Here is a 19355-nt window from a genome sequence, read left to right as displayed (position 1 = left end):
TACAAGCTGTTAAAAAATACTAATTAAAAGTACAAGCTTATGTATTCAAATTGTTCTGACACAGAAAATAATAGAAAATAATTGAAAAAACTTCAAATACCTCCCCAGTGGTTTTACTTTTTCTTACTTTACTATCCTGTGATTTAAAGTGTATCAATTTAGAATTCTGTGGTTTCGCATTTTCTCACTTTAGTACCCTCTGGTTTAAAGTGTGTCAAGTTAGTACCCTGTGGTTTCGCACTTTCTCACTTTAGTATCCTGTGGTTTAATATTCCATTAAGAGAAAAATAAAACCACGGGATACTAACTTAATACAAAAATAAAATCATAAAGTACTAACTTGATATAAAAATAAAACTACAGAGTACTAACTTGATACACTTTAAATCACAGGGTACTAAAGTAAAAAAGTACGAAACCACATGGTACTAAATACACTTTAAACTAAAAGGTGAAAATGAAAAAGTGCAAAACCACAAGGGGTTTTTTGAAGTTTTCCCAAAATAATTTAAAGTAACTCGTAAAAGCTTTGAATGAGTCCACTAAAAAAAACAGCTGTTTTCACTTTATATATAGCTTTGAATGAGGCACACATCCAAACAAAAATAGTTGAGGAGCTTTTTCAAAAACAACTATAGGTTAGGGGGCTCTGTTCATTTTTAAAGGGAAAATTTCATCACTACCCTTCCAAATAAGTCTAATATTATGAATGCCCCTATAAAAATTGAAATATCATAAATAACCTTTTAAAAGGGAGAAACTTTCAAAAATAACCTTTACACTAATTTATTATCAATTCCTTAAAATAAGGTTAAACAATTTATTCAAAATATAACTTAAATATATATGCATGATGTGAATTAAGTTATTTGAACTAGCACAAATTTCTATACTTTGGCATCTCGAATTTTAAAATAAATGATATAAAGTATCTTATTTTATAAACCACACAACAGTAAAATGATATATTTTACTGTTTATTTTAATATTTTAAAATAAATATATCATGCTAAAATACTTTTGTAAAAAATTTTAGAAGTTAAGGGCAAAATGGACATTTTGACCATATTTATGATAATCTAAATATTTTATCATTCTATAAAGAGATAAATAGTTAGGGTAAGGGTATATTTGAAAAATAATAAGTATTTGTAGGGGTAATTGTGATATAATCAAATTTATAGGGACATTTATGATATTTTTGAAGTTTAGAGGGGCACAAATGAAATTGACCCATTTTTAAAAGGTAGCATTTTTCTTAGATTTTTTATATCAACAGATAATGGTCAAAGAGTCCACAGGAAAATGAAACAATTGCAGCGTTCCAAAATCAAATCAAAGGGTGCCACAAAAGTGCTTTTCCAACAAAGCAAAGGACATAAATTATTTATTATAGATATTTTAATCTTTATTAGTTAATTCGCGAATTATTGGTGAATTATTCATAAATTATTAAAAATTTTAAATTAAATGGTTCATTTATGAATTTTTTATTCAAAGAAAGAAAATTATTCACGAATTTTTAGACCAGCCGAATAATTCACGAATTATTCGCGAATTATTCCCTGAAAATCTGAATAAAAAATTTATAATTTTTATGTTTAAATATAGATTATCTTATATTTTATATTTTATGCCTAATCCGTTTTTTAAGCCTAATTTTTCAATGAATTTAAACATTAGAAAACGAATTTTATGGGTATTATATCCATATCGAATGTTTGCTGAATCCGGATTAACTAACTATGATTTTGATAAGCCTAGGAATAAAATTTTAATTTTATTCGATATCTTTTACTTAGTAAGTAATTATATATGTCAAAATAAACGGTAAAAAATGAATAATTTTTAAAATTTGAAAATAGGACTTTTGAATTCAAGATCAAAGATGTTGAACTTGATCTAGGCAGTTTAAAATATTTTTTATTAAAATTTGAATAAATTTTATATTCTTTTACACCGTTAAATTACAAACTCGCCATAATAGTAGTTGAAACTTGATAATTTTAAAATAATTTGATCATAGTTAAACTATATCGAAAATATATAAAATTTTATTTCTAAAAATTTTAAATATGCTAAATCAATTTTAACTATGTGGATCGTTAATTTGAATATCCTAAAATCGAAAACAAGAATATAGTACCAAAGTTTCGATACTATAGATATTATAGGAGCCTGTATATAGTCCGACTGTCATATCATTCTAATCGAAGATCACTATTATTCTTTTTTTTTTTTGAGAAAATAGATCACTATTATCCTAACGATACATCCTTTTATCCAACGGCCAAAAACTCAATAATATTTAGCGTTTGGTCCTATCGATAGTGTAGTAGTATAACTCTCTCTCTCTCTCTCTCTATATATATATATGCAATAAGGAAGTAATGCTCAGCCCATTTTCAAAAACAAATTAAAAATAGTAGTAATAATAACAAATTATTAGAATATTTGTTTTAAACTATATAAAAAAGTAATTATCGCAACTCAAATTTTATTATGGAGCCTGATTTGAAATTGCGGCGTCTACAAGTACATATTTTCACTTAAATTTTTCTCTTTCAATGCTATAAAATTATAATAAAATTAAATCACCGTAGGAGAAACAAACAATAAAATGCTTCTCTGATTAGTTCAATTTCAGGTTTTAAATCTATTAAAAGGTCTCGAATCCAGATATAATAAAAAGTATTTGGAACATTTTTCTCTGACATCTTAAATTCTCGTAACCTGAAAAAAAAAAAAAAGAAAAAAGAAAAAAAAAAAAGGAACACATGACCAGCAGTAAAAAGCCTTCAAAAACTGATACATATATAAAAAAAAAAAACTTCAAAAACTTCCCATGTGGTTTCGTAATTTCTCACTTTGCCTCCATATGGTTTAAAATGTATCAATTTGCCCCCCTGTGGTTTCTTTTTTCTCTTTTTCTTATCAATTTCATTATTTTTTTTTCTTAAATTAATGATAAAGTTAAAATTAAAGGGTACTAAAGTAAATACTTGATAAATCTAGATGGGTATCTAAAATTTTTTGTATATAATTTAATGAAATATTAACGAAAAAGCTACCAAAAAGATAAAAACGAAATCACAGGAGGGCAATTTGATACATTTTAAACCACAGGGAGGCAAAATGAAAAACTACGAAACGACAGAAGGGGCTTTTGAAGTTTCCCCTATATAAAACCCTAAAAAAGCGAGGAAAGCAGGAAGAGCGATAAAAAGCCTTATGAATTCAAAGCTGCTCCAGCTTCTCATTGTAGACGTCTTCGGGCTGGACAACTTGCTGGTGCGGAAGCCCTTTTGGTTCTGCTTCTACTTTTGCTTCCGCTTCTTTCTTCTTCTGTTTGCTGTCGCGATGTACCGCGAACACGGCGACTGCTTCCTCTCGCCCTTTTATTCCGCACTCTGCGTCGTGATCACCCGCGTCTCGCTGCACCGTCTTCGAAGCGGCCGTGTCGGCCGCGGCGGTGGCCGGAACTCTCTCCTCCTCGTGTTCCATTTGCGAGCACAATGCTCTCCCCCTTTCTTAGGGTTTGTGTTTGGAGAAGCTAAAAACGCAAGAGAAAGTGTTGCATTGCATGAGAGAAATTATTACGTGCACCGTGGCGTATACACCGGACCGCGTGTGAGTGATTGGCTCGTTTAGACGTCCCACGTATTGCATTTTGATTGGTTTGCGATTGTATGATGCGGTAGACCGGGTCCATCAGGATGCAGCTCTGCATTTTTGGTTACGTACGTGTCCACTCTATTTTTAGGGGGCATGAGAATTTTTTAATGTATAAAATTTTGTATTATTAATTTTATGCACATTTGTTACTATATTAAATTATTAGCTGCACCCCATTCATCATAGACACATAAAAAATAATATATATATTATTATTTTATATTAATATAATTTATAATTTATAATATTATATTATTTGTGGTTTCAGATTTAATTCAAATGGCGAGTTCAATAATAACCTCTTCTTTATACACCTCTTCTCATCTTTAATCTTATTCCTTAACTGAAGGCTTCGACACTCCTGCTTAATTGCAACAGTGTCAACTCATCAAATGGCTTAGACTATTGAAATATTTTCTCTAAATTCACCAACATCTTTAAATATATATATAAGTTAGAACTACTGTACTTTTATAATATAATAAAACACTTTTATAACTCATAAATTTTCGACACCGTTGATAAAAAAAATATGCGATTAAAATAAATAATTTTAACGGATAAAAATGATCAAAGAAATAGATCTAACCGATCAAAAAACTTATGAGCACAAAAAAATCTATACTCATAACTCATTTGCTCGGAATAAACAAAAACTGTCTATTTCAGGAATAGGTATAAATTCATAATAAGTCCTAAGATAGACTAATTTTACGTATGGATAGAAATTGAGTTGTTTCTAAAATAAGAAAATAACTTTTGATTGATAAGATTAAAATAAAAAGAATAGTAGATAGTTTATAATAAAAAAAATAATAATTGACCCTTATATTCTATTTAAGATTTAAATTTTTTAATTTTAAATTTTAAATTTTAAATTTAAATATATAACGTTTAAGTTTTAAAAATTCAAAATTTAAATTTAAATTTTTAAATCTCAAATTTTAAAATTCAAGGTTTTAAATTTAAAATTTAAAATTTAAGATTAAATCTAAATTTAAAAATCTAAAATTTGAAATTTCAAATTTAAAAAATTTAAAATACCAAATTAAAAATGCTTAACAGAATCTACTATTAACAATGTTGTACGAATTTTGAAGCGATCCAACGTGTAAAAAAATCACAAACACAAACACTTTCATGCTTCTAAAAGTACAGGAGTTTAACTCTAACAAAAGATGTGAATATAGTACTGTTCAATAAAAAGAGAATAAAAATATCTCTCCAATTATTTATTATAAATTCTAATTTAGAAAAAAGAATTTCTATATTTTTGAGAACTATCTGATTCTTGATTTTGCTAAAGTTAGAAATTTCTTATAAAATTAAATATATATTTCCAAATTCCAAAATTAAAAAAAAAAATCAAAACTTAATCCATAAAAAGACTAAGAGCTAACAATTGCAAAAGAGAGATGCAAAAAATAGAAAAAAAAAAAAAAGGGAGAAATTTGTTTTGGACAAAATAGCATAAATATAAGCACATTACGAATTTTACTATTTTGTCCCAAAAAAAACACTAATAATTAGGAATCAATCTATATAAATATGTGATGAATATTTATATAAAAATCGACACTTTTTAAGTTTAACTCTATAATGTGACTTTATATAATGTGTGTAACATGTACTGTATTTTACCAATTGTACCTGCTTGAGAAACAATCAATATACTTCCAACATCGAATTATCGAATCAGAATAACTAAGGCAAAAAATTTTAAAAAAAAATCATGCCCATACAAAAAATTTTCTTCGTCATTGAATCGCTTGCAAGCGCAGCTAATGAATCAACTTTCGAGTTATATTATCTAACTAAACTTTCAAGTTATAAACACAATCAAAGAAGATAAACTCAGATACATGCCAATTCCCATTCTCATAAGTTGTTAGCATGTCACATCACATCACTATTATTTCTAACATTTTCCCTAAACTATTTGATGTAACAGGTTAAATGTATCGCACAAAAACAGATGTTTCCTTTTCACATTTCAGAATCAGAAAAGAATACGTAAAAAGTGATTTGATTAACATTAGTAGTACTTACGAAGATTTATCAACTTCCATGGCGGAAACGGATTCATTCAAGATATTCCTTAGCTGCTGCGCCCTACGTTTAGCGAGAGTGATGCACTCCTGAAACCGAATCAAAGTCATTAACCTTCAAGTACATTAGAACTAAGGATAAACTGGGGTTGCCATTAACAGTTAAGCTACATGCGTACGCATAATTTACTTAGTGAAAATTGGAAATGGTAATGTATCTCATGACAGTTAAAGAGCAATGAGAGGATAGGAATTCTGAGCACTATGAACTCGCACTATCTTATTGTACTAAATGACCTTCGATAGATTCAACTTAACTACATGCTCAACGTGGCTTCCACAATAGCTTCTCTTATACAAAAAGTATAAGCATATAGAAACTAGGCATTCGGCTAACAAATAATCTAGAGCTTTAGCTGGAGTAGTAAGCTAAAGTGAGTTTTTAGGCTCCAAAAGTAAAATCTTCAATTTGAAGATAATTTAACGAAAACAATTATAAGTGCTTCTTCGAATAAAATCTACTGAAATAATACTTATACAAAAGCTCCAGTTTCAGCCAAATAGGCCTCAAGTTACTATTCTAAGAAGAAAATGGTGGAATTACCTTAAGAATCGATGTGTAGGCAAGAACAGAACCTCCCGGTTTGTATACAGAAACGACGCGACCCAAAGTATCTAGCACGACAGTAACAAAGGTCTCTATTATGGATTCCTCTTCGGCAGTGGGATCTACCAAGATATGTTCCTTATGGAGTCCGCATGTGAGGGAAAAGGGGACATTGTTGAGCATGAGCTTCCTCTTATCTTTGTTGACCAACGGAAGTTTAGTTTTGCCTTCAAGTTCCCCCGGCACAGTGACTACTCTTCCATCGTCACTGACCGAAACTAGAGGGATTTCCACTGTCGAAACCAGTTCAAATTCACTAAATGATCAAGATCAATAGTGATTTATGGACATGAAAACAAATGCATTGGCAATAGAAATACAAAAATCACAATTTAAATGAGGTAGAAACTACATGAATACATGGCTACGATATCAAACAAGCAATGTAGCATTTAATCAGCTATCATAAAAAAGCACAAGTAACTAATAAGATTGATTGAGCATCTTAATTTATCCAACTTATGATCAAGCTGATTATTTAGTTAAAGCTAATGGTAATTTAAGAGAGTTAGAGTACTACAAAACATAGGACTGAGTGGTGAATTATATAGCTGACTCTGCTCAGTATGGAAATACAGGTGTATCGAGCTTGTTGAGTGTCTGCAACTAACCCTTCTAAGAGAAGGGATTTTAAAGGGTATTATATCATGTTTGCACCACATATTTGTCACCTACCTTAAATATTGTTTTAAACTAAATAAGACGAAAATGCTAGTTTAAAATCAAATATAGTGAAGGCATTTTTCACTTAGTTCCTTCTTCTACTTTGCAATCTTAGATAAAGCTCCAAGACTAGTAAAAGTCACTGTATTTTCATAATTTAGAGGAAGTACAAGATAATCTCCAAGTATACTCTTTTTTTGGGAAATATAGTTGATTATGCATAGCACCTCTTTCAATTGTCATGACACCACATTTACATTCTATTTTTGATTGTCATAAAATGTAGCAAGACTTATTCCACGGGAATCATATATCCTACTAGAGCCATGGTATCGTGCTTTTAGAATATGTCATAAGTTTGACCCAATGAGGAGATAAAATCTTATAAACTGTAGTTGACAAGAATAGTAACATACGGTGTGTGAATGCAGCGACTGTTGAAACTAGCGCAGCATCAAAGAGAGAGCCGTCAGCATTCAGACAGTAGATATCCTGCAAAATAAAAATAAAAAGTCAAAAACAGAAAAAAAAAAAAAAAAAAAAAAAAAAAAAAAAAGAAATAGCAGGAAAATAATAAAGGGTCCTTCCATTACAAATAGACATTAGGAAGGTGATTCTCAGCATCATAACTGCAGCAACAAGGGTAAGAGAAGTTTCCTAAATTTGTCCTGGACCCCCTGGACAAGTATTGCTGTGCCACTGGCACAGAGCATGTTGGTGTGCCAGTGGTATGGGGCATGTCGGTATGCCACTCGCACAGCACAGCATATCGAGACACCTTGGAACAGACCTCATTTATATGTTGGCACATTTGGCGCAAACTAACCGGCTCAGGCAGCACACGTCAGCCATGCCAGAACATGCCGACTGGCACGGAAATCCTTGGCCTCGGCTAAGATACTTGAGCAATCTTACAGGGTTAACGACAAACATTAAACGTATAGGACAAAAAGTTAGGAAGTGCAGGATACCAATTTTGATGTTCTACTAATTTCATAGCAAAAGAAATAAGTTCAAATTCTATGCATCCCACAACAACATTCACATGAATATAAGGAAATACTAGACTAAATTTGGAATAGATATTTGATTCAGAAGGAAAAGAAGCCATACCAAGTAGGCTATCCATGAGGCTTTTCCATTTATTAAGCACAGGTCCTTCAAGTTTATCATCCCAGAACTGCAATTGACTGGAAATTATTAGTTCTATAATAGTGATAGGAAACTATAAAGAAAGATCATTTTTTGCAAAACAGCAAAGCAACTGCTTAGGCTACAAAAGATATTACATGGACAATAACACTATACTAGTATAGAGATGCATTTCCAAGTTTTGTTTTCGCAAGAACAAGCAAAGATAGCAGAACACAAAAACTACAGCTAGGTTTTGACAACAAATTAGGATAAGCCATCGGCATGGTCAGTAATGTGCGTATTTATATGATGTGTAAATTGCTTCTTTACTTCATATCGCTAGCTTGAAGTAACTAGTCACACGGACATAACGATGCACTCTCCAAATAGCTCGAACTTTAAATTGCTTATTTTGCATACCCGTATGGGGCCTTAATATTCAAAAGGATAACGTTAAACACATGCAAACAGGGTAAAAATACTTAATATTTTGCTCTCTTTATATGGGAGTTCAAATTGAAGATGAAAGAAAGCGAGATGACACACCTCATAATGACGTCCGACAACTGCTTAGAGATGACGGGCGCCACCTCAGCCGACCTCCCGGGCCTAACGGTCGGAGAACAAATTGGCGGCATGTAGAACTCGACGGCTGTCAAAGAAAAGAGTTAATAAAGGAAAACAAACAAAAAGCCAGGAAAAGTACGGAATTGAGCACGAACCAACGGAACCCTCATCTGAAGATTCTGCCGGAGGGGTCATCACCTCAAGTTTGATAGCAGCCACCATAGTCTGTGTTCTCAGAAGCATTTTATCGATCAGTTGGTGCACGCACCAGGCGAAGGTTTAAAATGAAATGTTATCTGAATAGTTCTTCTATGAAAAAAGCGGTATATTAATGTACTAACAACATCTTTCTACAGTAGAATCAAAAATGTCTGAATTGGAGCTTCTGCTTCCGAGGCTCAAAACCTAAAATGTGCTTCCTGGTAAAGCAGAAAATCCAAATTTGTCTCTTTGCCAAATCGCTCTACTAGAAACAGCTACTACTTCGAAAAGAAGCATAAGCAGGGCCAAAAAGTTAAGCTTGATTCACAAAATTAACCTCGGAAACTAATCAAAATCAGAGCAGCAAACATAAATTAGATAACTTGTGAGTCTCTTTACCAAAATCAAACTATATAGGTCGCATTGCAATGAACAAGAAACAAAGTAAAATTAACGGGCTTCTAAACACTCGATCGAGTGAAGTTAGAAGGAGCAAAAAGAACGAAAGGGACGAGTAAAGCTAGGGTTTTTACAGTGTCGCCGAACTTGACGAGGGCGGACCCGTCGGCGGAGCCGACGAGGCCGAGGGCTACGGAGGTGTCGCGCGGGGAGGCGAGGGGGCGCGCGTCGAGGCGCACGGACTCGCGGAGGTGGCGCTCGAAGTAGGCGACGGGGAAGAGGCGCCGGTACGCCTCCACCTCCATCTCCGCCGCAGCTCCCCCTCCTCCGCCGCCCCCCGCCGCCGCCTCTCCCTCGCCGCCGCCGCGCGCGCTCGTCGCCATGCTCGTCCCTGCTCCCTCGGCGACCTCGGCGCGTTCGAAGTTGCTCAGAGCGTGCGGGCGCTGGGAACGCGGTGTGTGTCCGCGAGAGGGGGGGAGATAGAGATGAGTTATTTTTTGGGAAAACTTCAAAAAACCTCCCGTGGTTTCGTAGTTTGTTACTCTGCCCCCTGTGGTTTAAAATGTATTAATTTGTCCCCATGTGGTTTCTTTTTTCCCTTTTTCTCATCAATTTTATTATTTTTTTTCTTAAATCAATGATAAAGTTAAAATTAAATGGTACTAAAGTGAATATTTGATAAATCTAGATAGGTATCTGAAGTTTTTTGTATATAATTTAATGAAATATTAATGAAAAAGCTACCGAAAAGATAAAAACGAAACCACAGGAAAAAAATTTGATACATTTTAAACCACAGGGGGGCTTTTTTTTTAGGTTTAGGGTGTGTTTGGATCCTCATAAAATGACTCCCAAAAATATTTTTTCGTTGGAAAAAACTTTTCCTGTTATTTGGTTGATTTTTTATAGATCTTCAAAAGACTACGAAAATCCCGCGAGTCTACGGGCTACTAAAGTGAGAAAGTGCGAAACTATTGGGTACTAAATTGATACACTTTAAATCATCGAATACTAAAGTAAAAAAGTGTGAAACTTGCAAGGATAGTATTTAAAGTTTTTCATTTTAGATATATTTCTTTTTTTCAACAAAAGAGTTAATTTAATTATCACATATATAAAATAATAAAATTTTAAAAATACACTTTTCACTAAGATAAAAAAAAAAAAATAAGATGCATAGTTGCAACTCTTTTTTACTACATCCAACCAAATAAAGTGCATTTAATTATAATTACTGCATTTTAAATAATATATATTTTTAATTATATTGTATATTTAATTACATCTAACTAAATTGCTCCTTAATCTCTAGAGATAATTGCCTATATACCTCTCATACGTTTGAAAATATCCGATTTGTCCTTACTTTTTTTTCTTTCTAAAATATCCCTCATATGTTTCACCGTTATTGCAAAATACCCCCGCAGTTATCTCCTGTTAAGTTAACTTGAGTTAAAAGTGAGTTAAATATCTACCACAGTTAAAAAAAATTAAAATGCCAATTTTGCCTTTAACTTAAGGGCAAATATGAAATGTTGGTGACGGTAGAGGGGTATATTGAAAAGGACCAAAAGTCAAAGTACTTTTTATGCCCCTGACTTTAAGGGCAAATAAGAAAGTCAGTGATGGTGAAAGGGTATATTTGAAAGGGCAAAATAGTAATTTTACAAAGATAATAGAATTAATTAACAGATTTTAACTCTATGGGTATATTAGAAATAGATTGGAACGTAGAAAGGGTATTTTCAATATTAGCCTTCTAAGAGGGGTAAATCAGAAAGTTGAGAACTTTTTAGGGGTATATAAGCAATTGCCCCAATCTCTATGTAATCCTTATAAAAGGGAACTTGGCTGGAATAGTTGTAAGGAAGTGAATTCTCGAAATCCGAGAGTTGGGCTTCATTTGGAATTGACTTATCGTTAACTTGGTATGCTTCGGAAAGTCCGAATGCGATGAAAATGCAAAAAGTGCAGCAACTATGCAAAAATCTGCATAATTGCATATTTCATGCTCTTGGGGACCGGTCCCTTTGGGAGGAGACCGTTCCTCGTAAGCGTGTGGGTGAAACTGCTCTCGGGGACCGGTCCTCCCTTAGAGGGATCGGTCCCCGTAGCCCAAACTAGCCCAGGTTGGGCTGGGTGATGTAGGCAAAGTTGAGAGAGGTTTTGATAATTATGCGTTATAAGAGAGGTTTGGGAGTCACTCTTCTCCCTCATTCTCTCTTTTTCCTCAACATAACACTCCTCTCTCTCTCTAGAGCTCTTGCTCTCTCTCTCAAGGAAGGAGAAAAGGAGAGGAGGCTTGGTGGAGATTGAAGCAAGGAGTAAGAGCATCACTTCCATCTACTTCCTCTCAAGCTTAGGGCAAAGCTTTTGAGGTAAGCTCTAACCTTTCTAATAGTGGATTTCTAGGGTAGGGTTTAAATACTCTAGAAATGATTTTGGTGGAGCTTAATGGTGCTAAGTAGGTGCTAATTGCATGTATCTAGGGTTTTATTGGAGTAGATTGCACTAGTTGCAACCTAGGGCTCCAATTTAGGGTTTTGAGAAATCGATGAGTTTGATCTCATTTGGTTGGTTGTAAACCTAATTGCTAGATGTCTAAGCGCGTTGGCGACGATGGTTCGATGATTCGTCGAATCGGCGCGGAGATATCGCCAAGCGGAGGGCGTTTCGGTTTCGTTTCCGCTCGAGAGGTCGAGGCGGCGACGTGTGATCGTGAGATTGGATTCCCTACTTCGTAGCATCGCCAAAAAGTGGGTGGTGCCATCCCGAAGCAGTTGAACTGCTCCCTATGTCTAAGCTTCATTATTGACTATATTCACATATTGTGACATTGCATTATAGGGTCCTTAGATGGTTGCTTTCCATTCTTGCATGCTACTTGGTATATTAGTGTAATGGGCTTAGCACTTGAACCTAGGAGGCATGAGATTAGTGCAATATGGCTTGGAACCCTATAATGAGATGATAAATTGTGGATTTGACTCTAGGCAGATGAAAAACTAGTGATGTGAAAATTAGTGTATTGGGAATACCTAATTGATAACGAGTGACATCTAGTTAAATGTAAACATAAGAACGAGTGGCATATGAGAACCTTAGTGTAGTTGAGACACTAGGATGCTGAGTATAGGAATACATTGATTCCATGATGATGACAACCCTAGCTGGTAGGGTATCTTCAGTTGACGAGGATTGGATCGTGCTCGCGTAGCCTGTTATATGCTTGTCATGATCTCTCCACACAAGCTGTGCACTCCGAAGGTTTGGTCACACAATAGGGCAGTAGCTAGCTGTCCGCAGGCGGTCCCGGGTGAGTCGAGCGGCTTGGGTCTCCTCACTTATGGGATTGAGGCGTGAGATTGAAGGCGAGCCTTTGAGCTAGCCGAGTGATTGGGTGATCTAATGAATAGCTTCATTATTGAACATAGTAGTATGATAGCTAGTCGTTTACTATGTAGTGCATGCATTCATTACATCAGATTGAGGTATAGTAGGATACTTGTATTTCTACTTTATCGTTGTTGCTTTCATATACACATATCTATCTATCTATCTGTCTTTCTATGCCTGCTTAGACCTAGTGGGGAGATCGGCGGAATCAGCAGCCGAACCAACTGAAAACTATGGACAATAGTTCTCACCCTACTCTGTTGCAGGGTCGAGCTCGAATACCCCCGGCGAGAATCGTGGTAAGGGCATAGCGCCCTAGTGGTTTGGTAGAGACCTCCTTTTGTATTAGAGCTACCTATGTACATGAGTGTGGATGATGCATAGGTGGTGAGGTATTTTGGAGAATTGTAAACTTTATGGTTATGTTTTGAGAGAATGTAAAGTTAATCAAATATATTAAAGAGTTAAATGGATGTAATAGTTAGTATCTCTCTTTTGTTCATTTGTATATACTTGTGATGCTTGCTCTTGTGATGTTTAGCACTGGTTGTGCTCTCACTGTTGTTGTTGATTGTGTATATATTCAAATTGTTTTTTTTGGAAACTTGTTGTACACAATCTTGATGCTTAGCCTTGGACGGGCAGGGGAGGTGCTGTCCGTCCGGCGTCTGTTCGACGCGCTCGAACCGGACCAAAGTGGTAGCGGTCTCGGGGCGTGATAATAGTATTAATAGTACCAAATCATTGGTGCTATTAGGTTTTCAGTACTCGGATGAAAAAATATGCAATTAAAATAATAGTGGTCCTCTAGAGTTGAATGAGTGGTTAGTTGAATAATACGGTGTAACAGTTAGAAATGATAGAAGGGATAAATTTAATGGCAAAAAATTCGGTAGTACTAAGCGCTTGATGCTATCGATATATAATTTTTTAATGATTTATTTACCATCTTTTTTTTTTCTTTTTTTTTCTAAAAAAGAAAAAAAAAAAAAGAAAAAAAAAAAAAAACTAAGCTCCCGAACCTTCTACGTTTCTAATGCCCAAACCCTTGTTGCGGTGCGCGCTCCAAAATCACCTCCCCTCCACTCCACCCATCGCTACGGAGAGAGAGCGCTAGCCCGAACCCTAGCTTTAACGAGGAGCCCTCATGGCGGAGGAGACGGAGACGACGACGACGGCGGCGGCAGCGGCGGCGGGGGTGGCGCCGGAGGAGAGGCTGAGAGAGAGAGAAAGCGGAGCGCCGCCGCCGCCGCGGGGGCCGGAGGAGGAGGAGGAGGAAGAGGAGGAGGAGGAGGAGGAGGAGATGGAGGAGGGCGAGATCGAGAGCGACGCCATGGACGGAGGAGGTGCTGGGATGGGGATGATGGGGGCTCCGTCGCAGGGGCACCCGCTGGAGCACGCGTGGACGTTCTGGTTCGACAACCCCTCGGGGAAGTCGAAGCAGGCCGCGTGGGGCAGCTCCCTGCGCCCCATCCACACCTTCGCCACCGTCGAGGACTTCTGGAGGTAACACAATTCACATCCCTTTCTCTCTGCTATGTTCTAAACCTTATGAGCAAGTGTTCTATGTTCTAAACCTTATGAGCAAGTGTTCATGCTATCGATTGTAAATCCGATCCTCCTAAGGTTTTCAGAATGGTAAATCTCTTCTAATCTCGTCTAAATTTTAGTATTATATGCGATTGTTTGAGATACCGCTACTAAAATCCTCGTACAAGCAAGTGTTTGAGCTATCGATGGTAAGCCCTCGTAGATTTTTCAGAATAAATTATCCAGTGATAACTAATCCGCTGTCAAAGACTGCTGGTGTCGAAGACTGCTGGAGTTCGTAAATTTCTTCCAATCTCGTCTAAATTTTCAATCTTTGCACTGTTGTAGCAAGGATTTAAGTGCGTGGCACTGGGTTGTGCTGGAAACTTGCCGGTACGGGGCGTGCCGTGCCGTGCTGGTCACAAAAAGTTCATATGTGCTGACACATAATAGTATGAAATATTTATTTTCTTTAAGAACAAAATATTATAACTGTTTATTATGTATTTTTATCAAATCTTTTAAACTTTATTGAGAAAATTACTTACTAATTTAAAGAATGGAGGGTTTGTCGGCACAGGGGCCATATTGTGCCAATATCTTGTTGACACGATACGGCACGGTAAATATGGCCCATACCGATGGGCACTTAAATCATTTGTTGTAAGCATTATGTGTGAGTGTTCGAGATATTGTCATATTGGTAGCTTGTAGGCCGTAATTGGATGCATGAATATCTTGTTCCGTATATTTGCTTGATTTACTCAGAAAATTTGTATATTTGGGAGATGAGGAATATGTTCGAATTCTAGAATTCGATATCATATTTGGCCTTCACATCATTTTTTTGGATTAAGATAAATCGCCTCATTGGGTTTAGGGGTATCGATATTCGATATATACATCACACGTAATGTGTTATTTTGCTATTGGAGTAACTGCTTCAATAAGGTTATTGATTTGTTTTGTGTGTCTCCCATATTGACAAACTTAGCCGCTTGAAAACAAAGTTTCCTTACTCTTCTAGTAGTCTTATTTTACTAATTATGCCCCTAACTGTCTTTTGTTCTTCTAAGTGTCTCAGAATTAGATATTTGATCAAACTATAGCTCAATAAATTTGCTGACGCTTTTCACTTCCATAAGTAGATTATAACCTTGTTTTTCCTTGTTTGAATGTTATGTTAACAATTCTAAGACTTCAAAGTCTTCCGAAATATCACTAATAGAAAATGTTAATTATAAGTACAAAGGTTAGAAAATGGATATAAGTAGGTTCTAGATATTAGATCAAATGATATACCATCTTAAGGTAATTCGTGCACGCCGCTTTAGTCTAATTGTCCAATTTGGGTAGTCATACATCAATAATGTATTTTGGTTGATCTCCCTGTCCAATCTACAAGGATCAAATGATTTTTCATATACTAGCATCATAGACTAATTACTTCTTGTATCTGTGAAATCCATGCGCTTGTGTTGGAGAGGTACGACCCTCTGCAACAGTGATTTATTGGTGATATATTGTGAACATTATACAAGGGAGTGCTGAATGTTCAAAATCAGTTGCTGGGTACATCAGAGATGAAATGTTGGTTAATTATGTGATTTGGCTATATTGATATTCATTTCCTTTTAAATATTTTTCGAAGAATTATAATCTATCAACTGTTCTTTTCCCTCGTTCAACTATTACCTTTTACCAAAGATTTAAGTGTCGTGGCACGGGGTCATGCCGAAAACTTGCCGGCATGGTACGACATGGTGTGTAGAAAACCGTGTCGATGCGTGTCAATTACAAAAATTTCATGTGTGCCGACACATAATAGCATGAAATATTTATTTTCTTTAACAACAAAATAGTCTAACTGTGTATTTTGTATTTTTATCAAATCTTTTGAATTTTCTTGAGAAAATTACTTACTAATTTAAAGAATTAGAAGATTTTGAGCTGTGCCATCGGTACGGGGGTTGTATCGTACCGATATCTTGTTGGCACGATACGGCCCGTGTCGATGGGCACTTAAATCCTTGCCTTTTACTAATTGTATGTATTGTGTCAAATGTATGTATTGTGTCACAAATGGTCATTAGCCTCTACAACAATATTAACCACCCGAGCAAGTTGGTTGTGGGTGCTGACTTCCATTGCTTCAAACACAAGATTGAGCCTAAGTGGGAAGACCCGATCTGTGCTAATGGAGGAAAGTGGACAATTAGCTGTACTAGAGGGAAATCAGACACATTGTGGTTGCATACAGTATGTATTTTGCCTTAAAACAAAAAAAATCTCGTTAGTATTCAAAATCATGTATTGATTGTTCTTGACGTCTTTGAAATATTTTGTCAGTTATTGGCGATGATTGGTGAGCAATTCGACTATGGTGATGAAATTTGTGGAGCAGTGGTTAGTATACGTGGGAAGCAAGAACGAATAGCTGTGTGGACAAAAAATGCTGCTAATGAAACTGCTCAGGTACGAACAGCATCAATACTACATTACATTAGAAAATTGACAAAGTGTTGTACAAACTTGTTAACTCAGTTTAATGTATTGCATTTCTGTCACTAATTTCTGATTTCAGGTAGTTATTGACTGTTTTGAGATAACTAAAATGACACATGTAGCTAACTAATAGTTACTTTATTATGAATAACTTCAGCCAACTTTGCCAAATTAGGTTTTCAAATAAGTAAAATGCACGGTAGATCCCTGAAAAAGTAGAGTGGTAACAATTTCCATGCTAATCTTCACTCAATGCTACCACAGGTAAAGTTTTTCTCTGCAAGTATTGACAGATTAAGAGTAATGATGCTATGTCACACATTTTTTTTCTTATTGATCAGTTAATCCTTAATTAACTCCCTCAAAAATATTTCGTGCTGAGATCCTCTCTTGAACACTTGGTAGTTATCTCATCTCCAGATTTACCTGCTTGAACTGGTATATAAATATTTATTCTTTGTAAAGAATGTTTTCATTAGTTTAATTTAATGCATTTTCTCTTTCATGACATATCTTTTTTTAAGGTTTTCTCTCAATAAATCGGTCTTCATATTTTTCATTGCTTATAACCAATCTGATATGTACAAATGATATTTACGTACTTCTGATATCCTGGGATAATCATCATGTCTATTCTGATGGTTAATGACAGTTAATAATTTTTATTATATGGGAATTGTCATTTCTTACAAATAAAAATTGATGTGAAGTTCCATGAGTTTTGACTTAATTTGTAGTCGACTACCCATTAGGTTTATCTTTCTTACATTTGCGTCGAGTTTTCACTGCTTGTTTGCCATACTTTCGTTACATAATAAAGGTCATGTGGCTTTCCATTTTATTTCATTTATCAAAACAACTTCATTTTCTCCATATCAGGTAAGCATTGGGAGGCAATGGAAGGAGCTTCTAGATTACAAAGACACGATCGGTTTCATAGTTCACGTAAGTGCCTTTAGCTTCTCGTCTTTCTTTTTTTTGGGCGTAATGTTTGGTCAGAATAAGTTTGTGGGTTCCTCACTATTGACTCTTTTGTCGCAGGATGATGCGAAGAAACACGATAAAGTTGCTAAGAACCGTTACACCGTATGATCTTTTTGCTCATGCTCTAATAGTCCCATATCTTTATAAACGGAATGCTTTTTTTTCCCCTTTTTCGACACAATTAGACTAATGCACCCTTTTCTATGCTTTTATCTTAAGAATTGTTGTTTCTTATCATCATAATATAGTAGTGTAACTGCAAAATATTAACCTTTGTCATGGTTTCTTTTTCTCTTCTAAGAGTTTCAGCTCCTGATTTAAGCGGGTATACTCTGCTTGGTTTCAGAAAAAACTTTCCGAACCACTCCAACTTTGGCCCATCTGTAATTTGCCACCCAAAGTTTTTTAAGTTCAAATGTATCACCTCAACAATCTGCATGTTGCAATTAATCACCTTCTACGAGTTTTCGTCATACTTTTTCTAAATTAGACAAAAGAATTATAACCTACAGCTTGAAGTTTCGCCTTGCTTATATATCCCTTCTTGAAATTAATTGTGTTGAAGGCAAATTAAAGGGGAAGTTTGAACCGAGGAATCGATTTCGATAAATTGATTTGATTGTTCAGATAATACTTTCAAATTTTTAAAAAATGTCAGGTGGTGAGTTGTAAATGGATCAAAGTTCTGGTTCTTCTGGATATATATATATATATATATATATATATATATATATACACACACACACACACAATACATATATATACATATACATATACATATATATACAGAGTGAGCTGGTATGCTTCTGGAAGCACGGAGCCTTTCGTGCTTCTAAGTCGTTTTCGATGTTGGGACTTTCGAATCGACGATCGGCTCCGCTAAACTTGATCTAGAATATTTGAAGTACCTAAGAAATAAATTTTGTGATTTTTTCGATATCATTTGCCTAGTGATTGAAGGGGCTCAAAATCAATAATTTTAATGGCCGTGGTGAGCCGTTGGCAAGTTTAACAGTGTAGAAATATCCAAATCATATGAAATTTTGATAGAAAATTTTTTATACTATATAAAACAAGATCAATATTTTTGATCTAAAATTTTAATGTCATATCATCATATTTTGTAAGATTTTTATTTTCAGCCGTTGATTTTGAGCCACTTCGATCACTAGTCAAATGATATCAAAAAATCGTAAAATTTATTTTCTAGATACTTAAAGTACTCTAGATCAAGTCTAACGGAGCTGATCGTCGATTCGAAAGTCCCAACATCGAAAATAACTTGTAAGAACGGAGCGCTCCGTGCTTCTAGAAGCATACCAGATGCACTCCATATGTACACATACATATACATATATATATGTATGCATGTATCAGTGGAGCTACTATACTATAGGAAGTATAGAGGATTCGATACTTCTGACTTTTTGGCCCGTAGATTAGTCTCTTTAATCATTTAACATTTGGATTAATACTATTACTTTGTGGGAACCACTCAACCCTAGAGTTACTACTCAATTCTAGGGGTGACTGCAATTATTTCAACCGTTCAATTTTTTATTCAAGGGTCAAAAATCAGATGCATC

General features: G+C 35.0%; 3 protein-coding genes across 3 annotated transcripts; 1 reads left to right on the top strand and 2 right to left on the bottom strand.

Moving 5' to 3' along the window:
- On the bottom strand, window positions 3106-3801 carry LOC109725942. Its single transcript, XM_020255349.1, has one exon. It carries the CDS (start codon window positions 3502-3504, stop codon window positions 3238-3240), a length of 267 nt encoding a protein of 88 aa, XP_020110938.1. The 5' UTR covers window positions 3505-3801; the 3' UTR covers window positions 3106-3237.
- Window positions 5503-9818, bottom strand: LOC109725342 (exosome complex component RRP43). Its single transcript, XM_020254496.1, has 7 exons — window positions 9489-9818; window positions 8910-8979; window positions 8734-8839; window positions 8167-8233; window positions 7470-7545; window positions 6328-6623; window positions 5503-5813 (listed from the first exon to the last, which is right to left on the bottom strand). Exons 1-7 carry the CDS (start codon window positions 9735-9737, stop codon window positions 5721-5723), a joined length of 957 nt encoding a protein of 318 aa, XP_020110085.1. The 5' UTR covers window positions 9738-9818; the 3' UTR covers window positions 5503-5720.
- Window positions 13767-18090, top strand: LOC109725961 (eukaryotic translation initiation factor 4E-1). The gene is made up of 5 exons (XM_020255373.1): window positions 13767-14256; window positions 16374-16539; window positions 16630-16755; window positions 17665-17730; window positions 17827-18090. The coding sequence occupies exons 1-5, from the start codon at window positions 13898-13900 to the stop codon at window positions 17875-17877; spliced, it is 768 nt and encodes a 255-aa protein (XP_020110962.1). The 5' UTR covers window positions 13767-13897; the 3' UTR covers window positions 17878-18090.

This window comes from Ananas comosus, linkage group 20 (genome assembly GCF_001540865.1).
Source record: "Ananas comosus cultivar F153 linkage group 20, ASM154086v1, whole genome shotgun sequence".
Classification (NCBI taxonomy): domain Eukaryota; kingdom Viridiplantae; phylum Streptophyta; class Magnoliopsida; order Poales; family Bromeliaceae; genus Ananas; species Ananas comosus.
The sequence above is the reverse complement of the archived record's forward strand: the minus strand, read 5'-3'. Positions and strand labels throughout refer to the sequence as shown.

Bases quoted from the DNA above. Each gene is read 5' to 3' on its own strand.
- LOC109725942 (XM_020255349.1), bottom strand. From the start codon at position 3,504: ATGGAACACGAGGAGGAGAGAGTTCCGGCCACCGCCGCGGCCGACACG.
- LOC109725342 (XM_020254496.1), bottom strand. From the start codon at position 9,737: ATGGCGACGAGCGCGCGCGGCGGCGGCGAGGGAGAGGCGGCGGCGGGG. The intron at 8,980-9,488 runs GTAAAAACCCTA...CTGAGAACACAG, and splicing joins TCGTCAAGTTCGGCGACACT to ACTATGGTGGCTGCTATCAA. The intron at 8,234-8,733 runs GTGTGTCATCTC...AGTCAATTGCAG, and splicing joins TTGTCGGACGTCATTATGAG to TTCTGGGATGATAAACTTGA.
- LOC109725961 (XM_020255373.1), top strand. From the start codon at position 13,898: ATGGCGGAGGAGACGGAGACGACGACGACGGCGGCGGCAGCGGCGGCG. The intron at 14,257-16,373 runs GTAACACAATTC...AATGGTCATTAG, and splicing joins ACCGTCGAGGACTTCTGGAG to CCTCTACAACAATATTAACC. The intron at 16,756-17,664 runs GTACGAACAGCA...TCTCCATATCAG, and splicing joins CTGCTAATGAAACTGCTCAG to GTAAGCATTGGGAGGCAATG.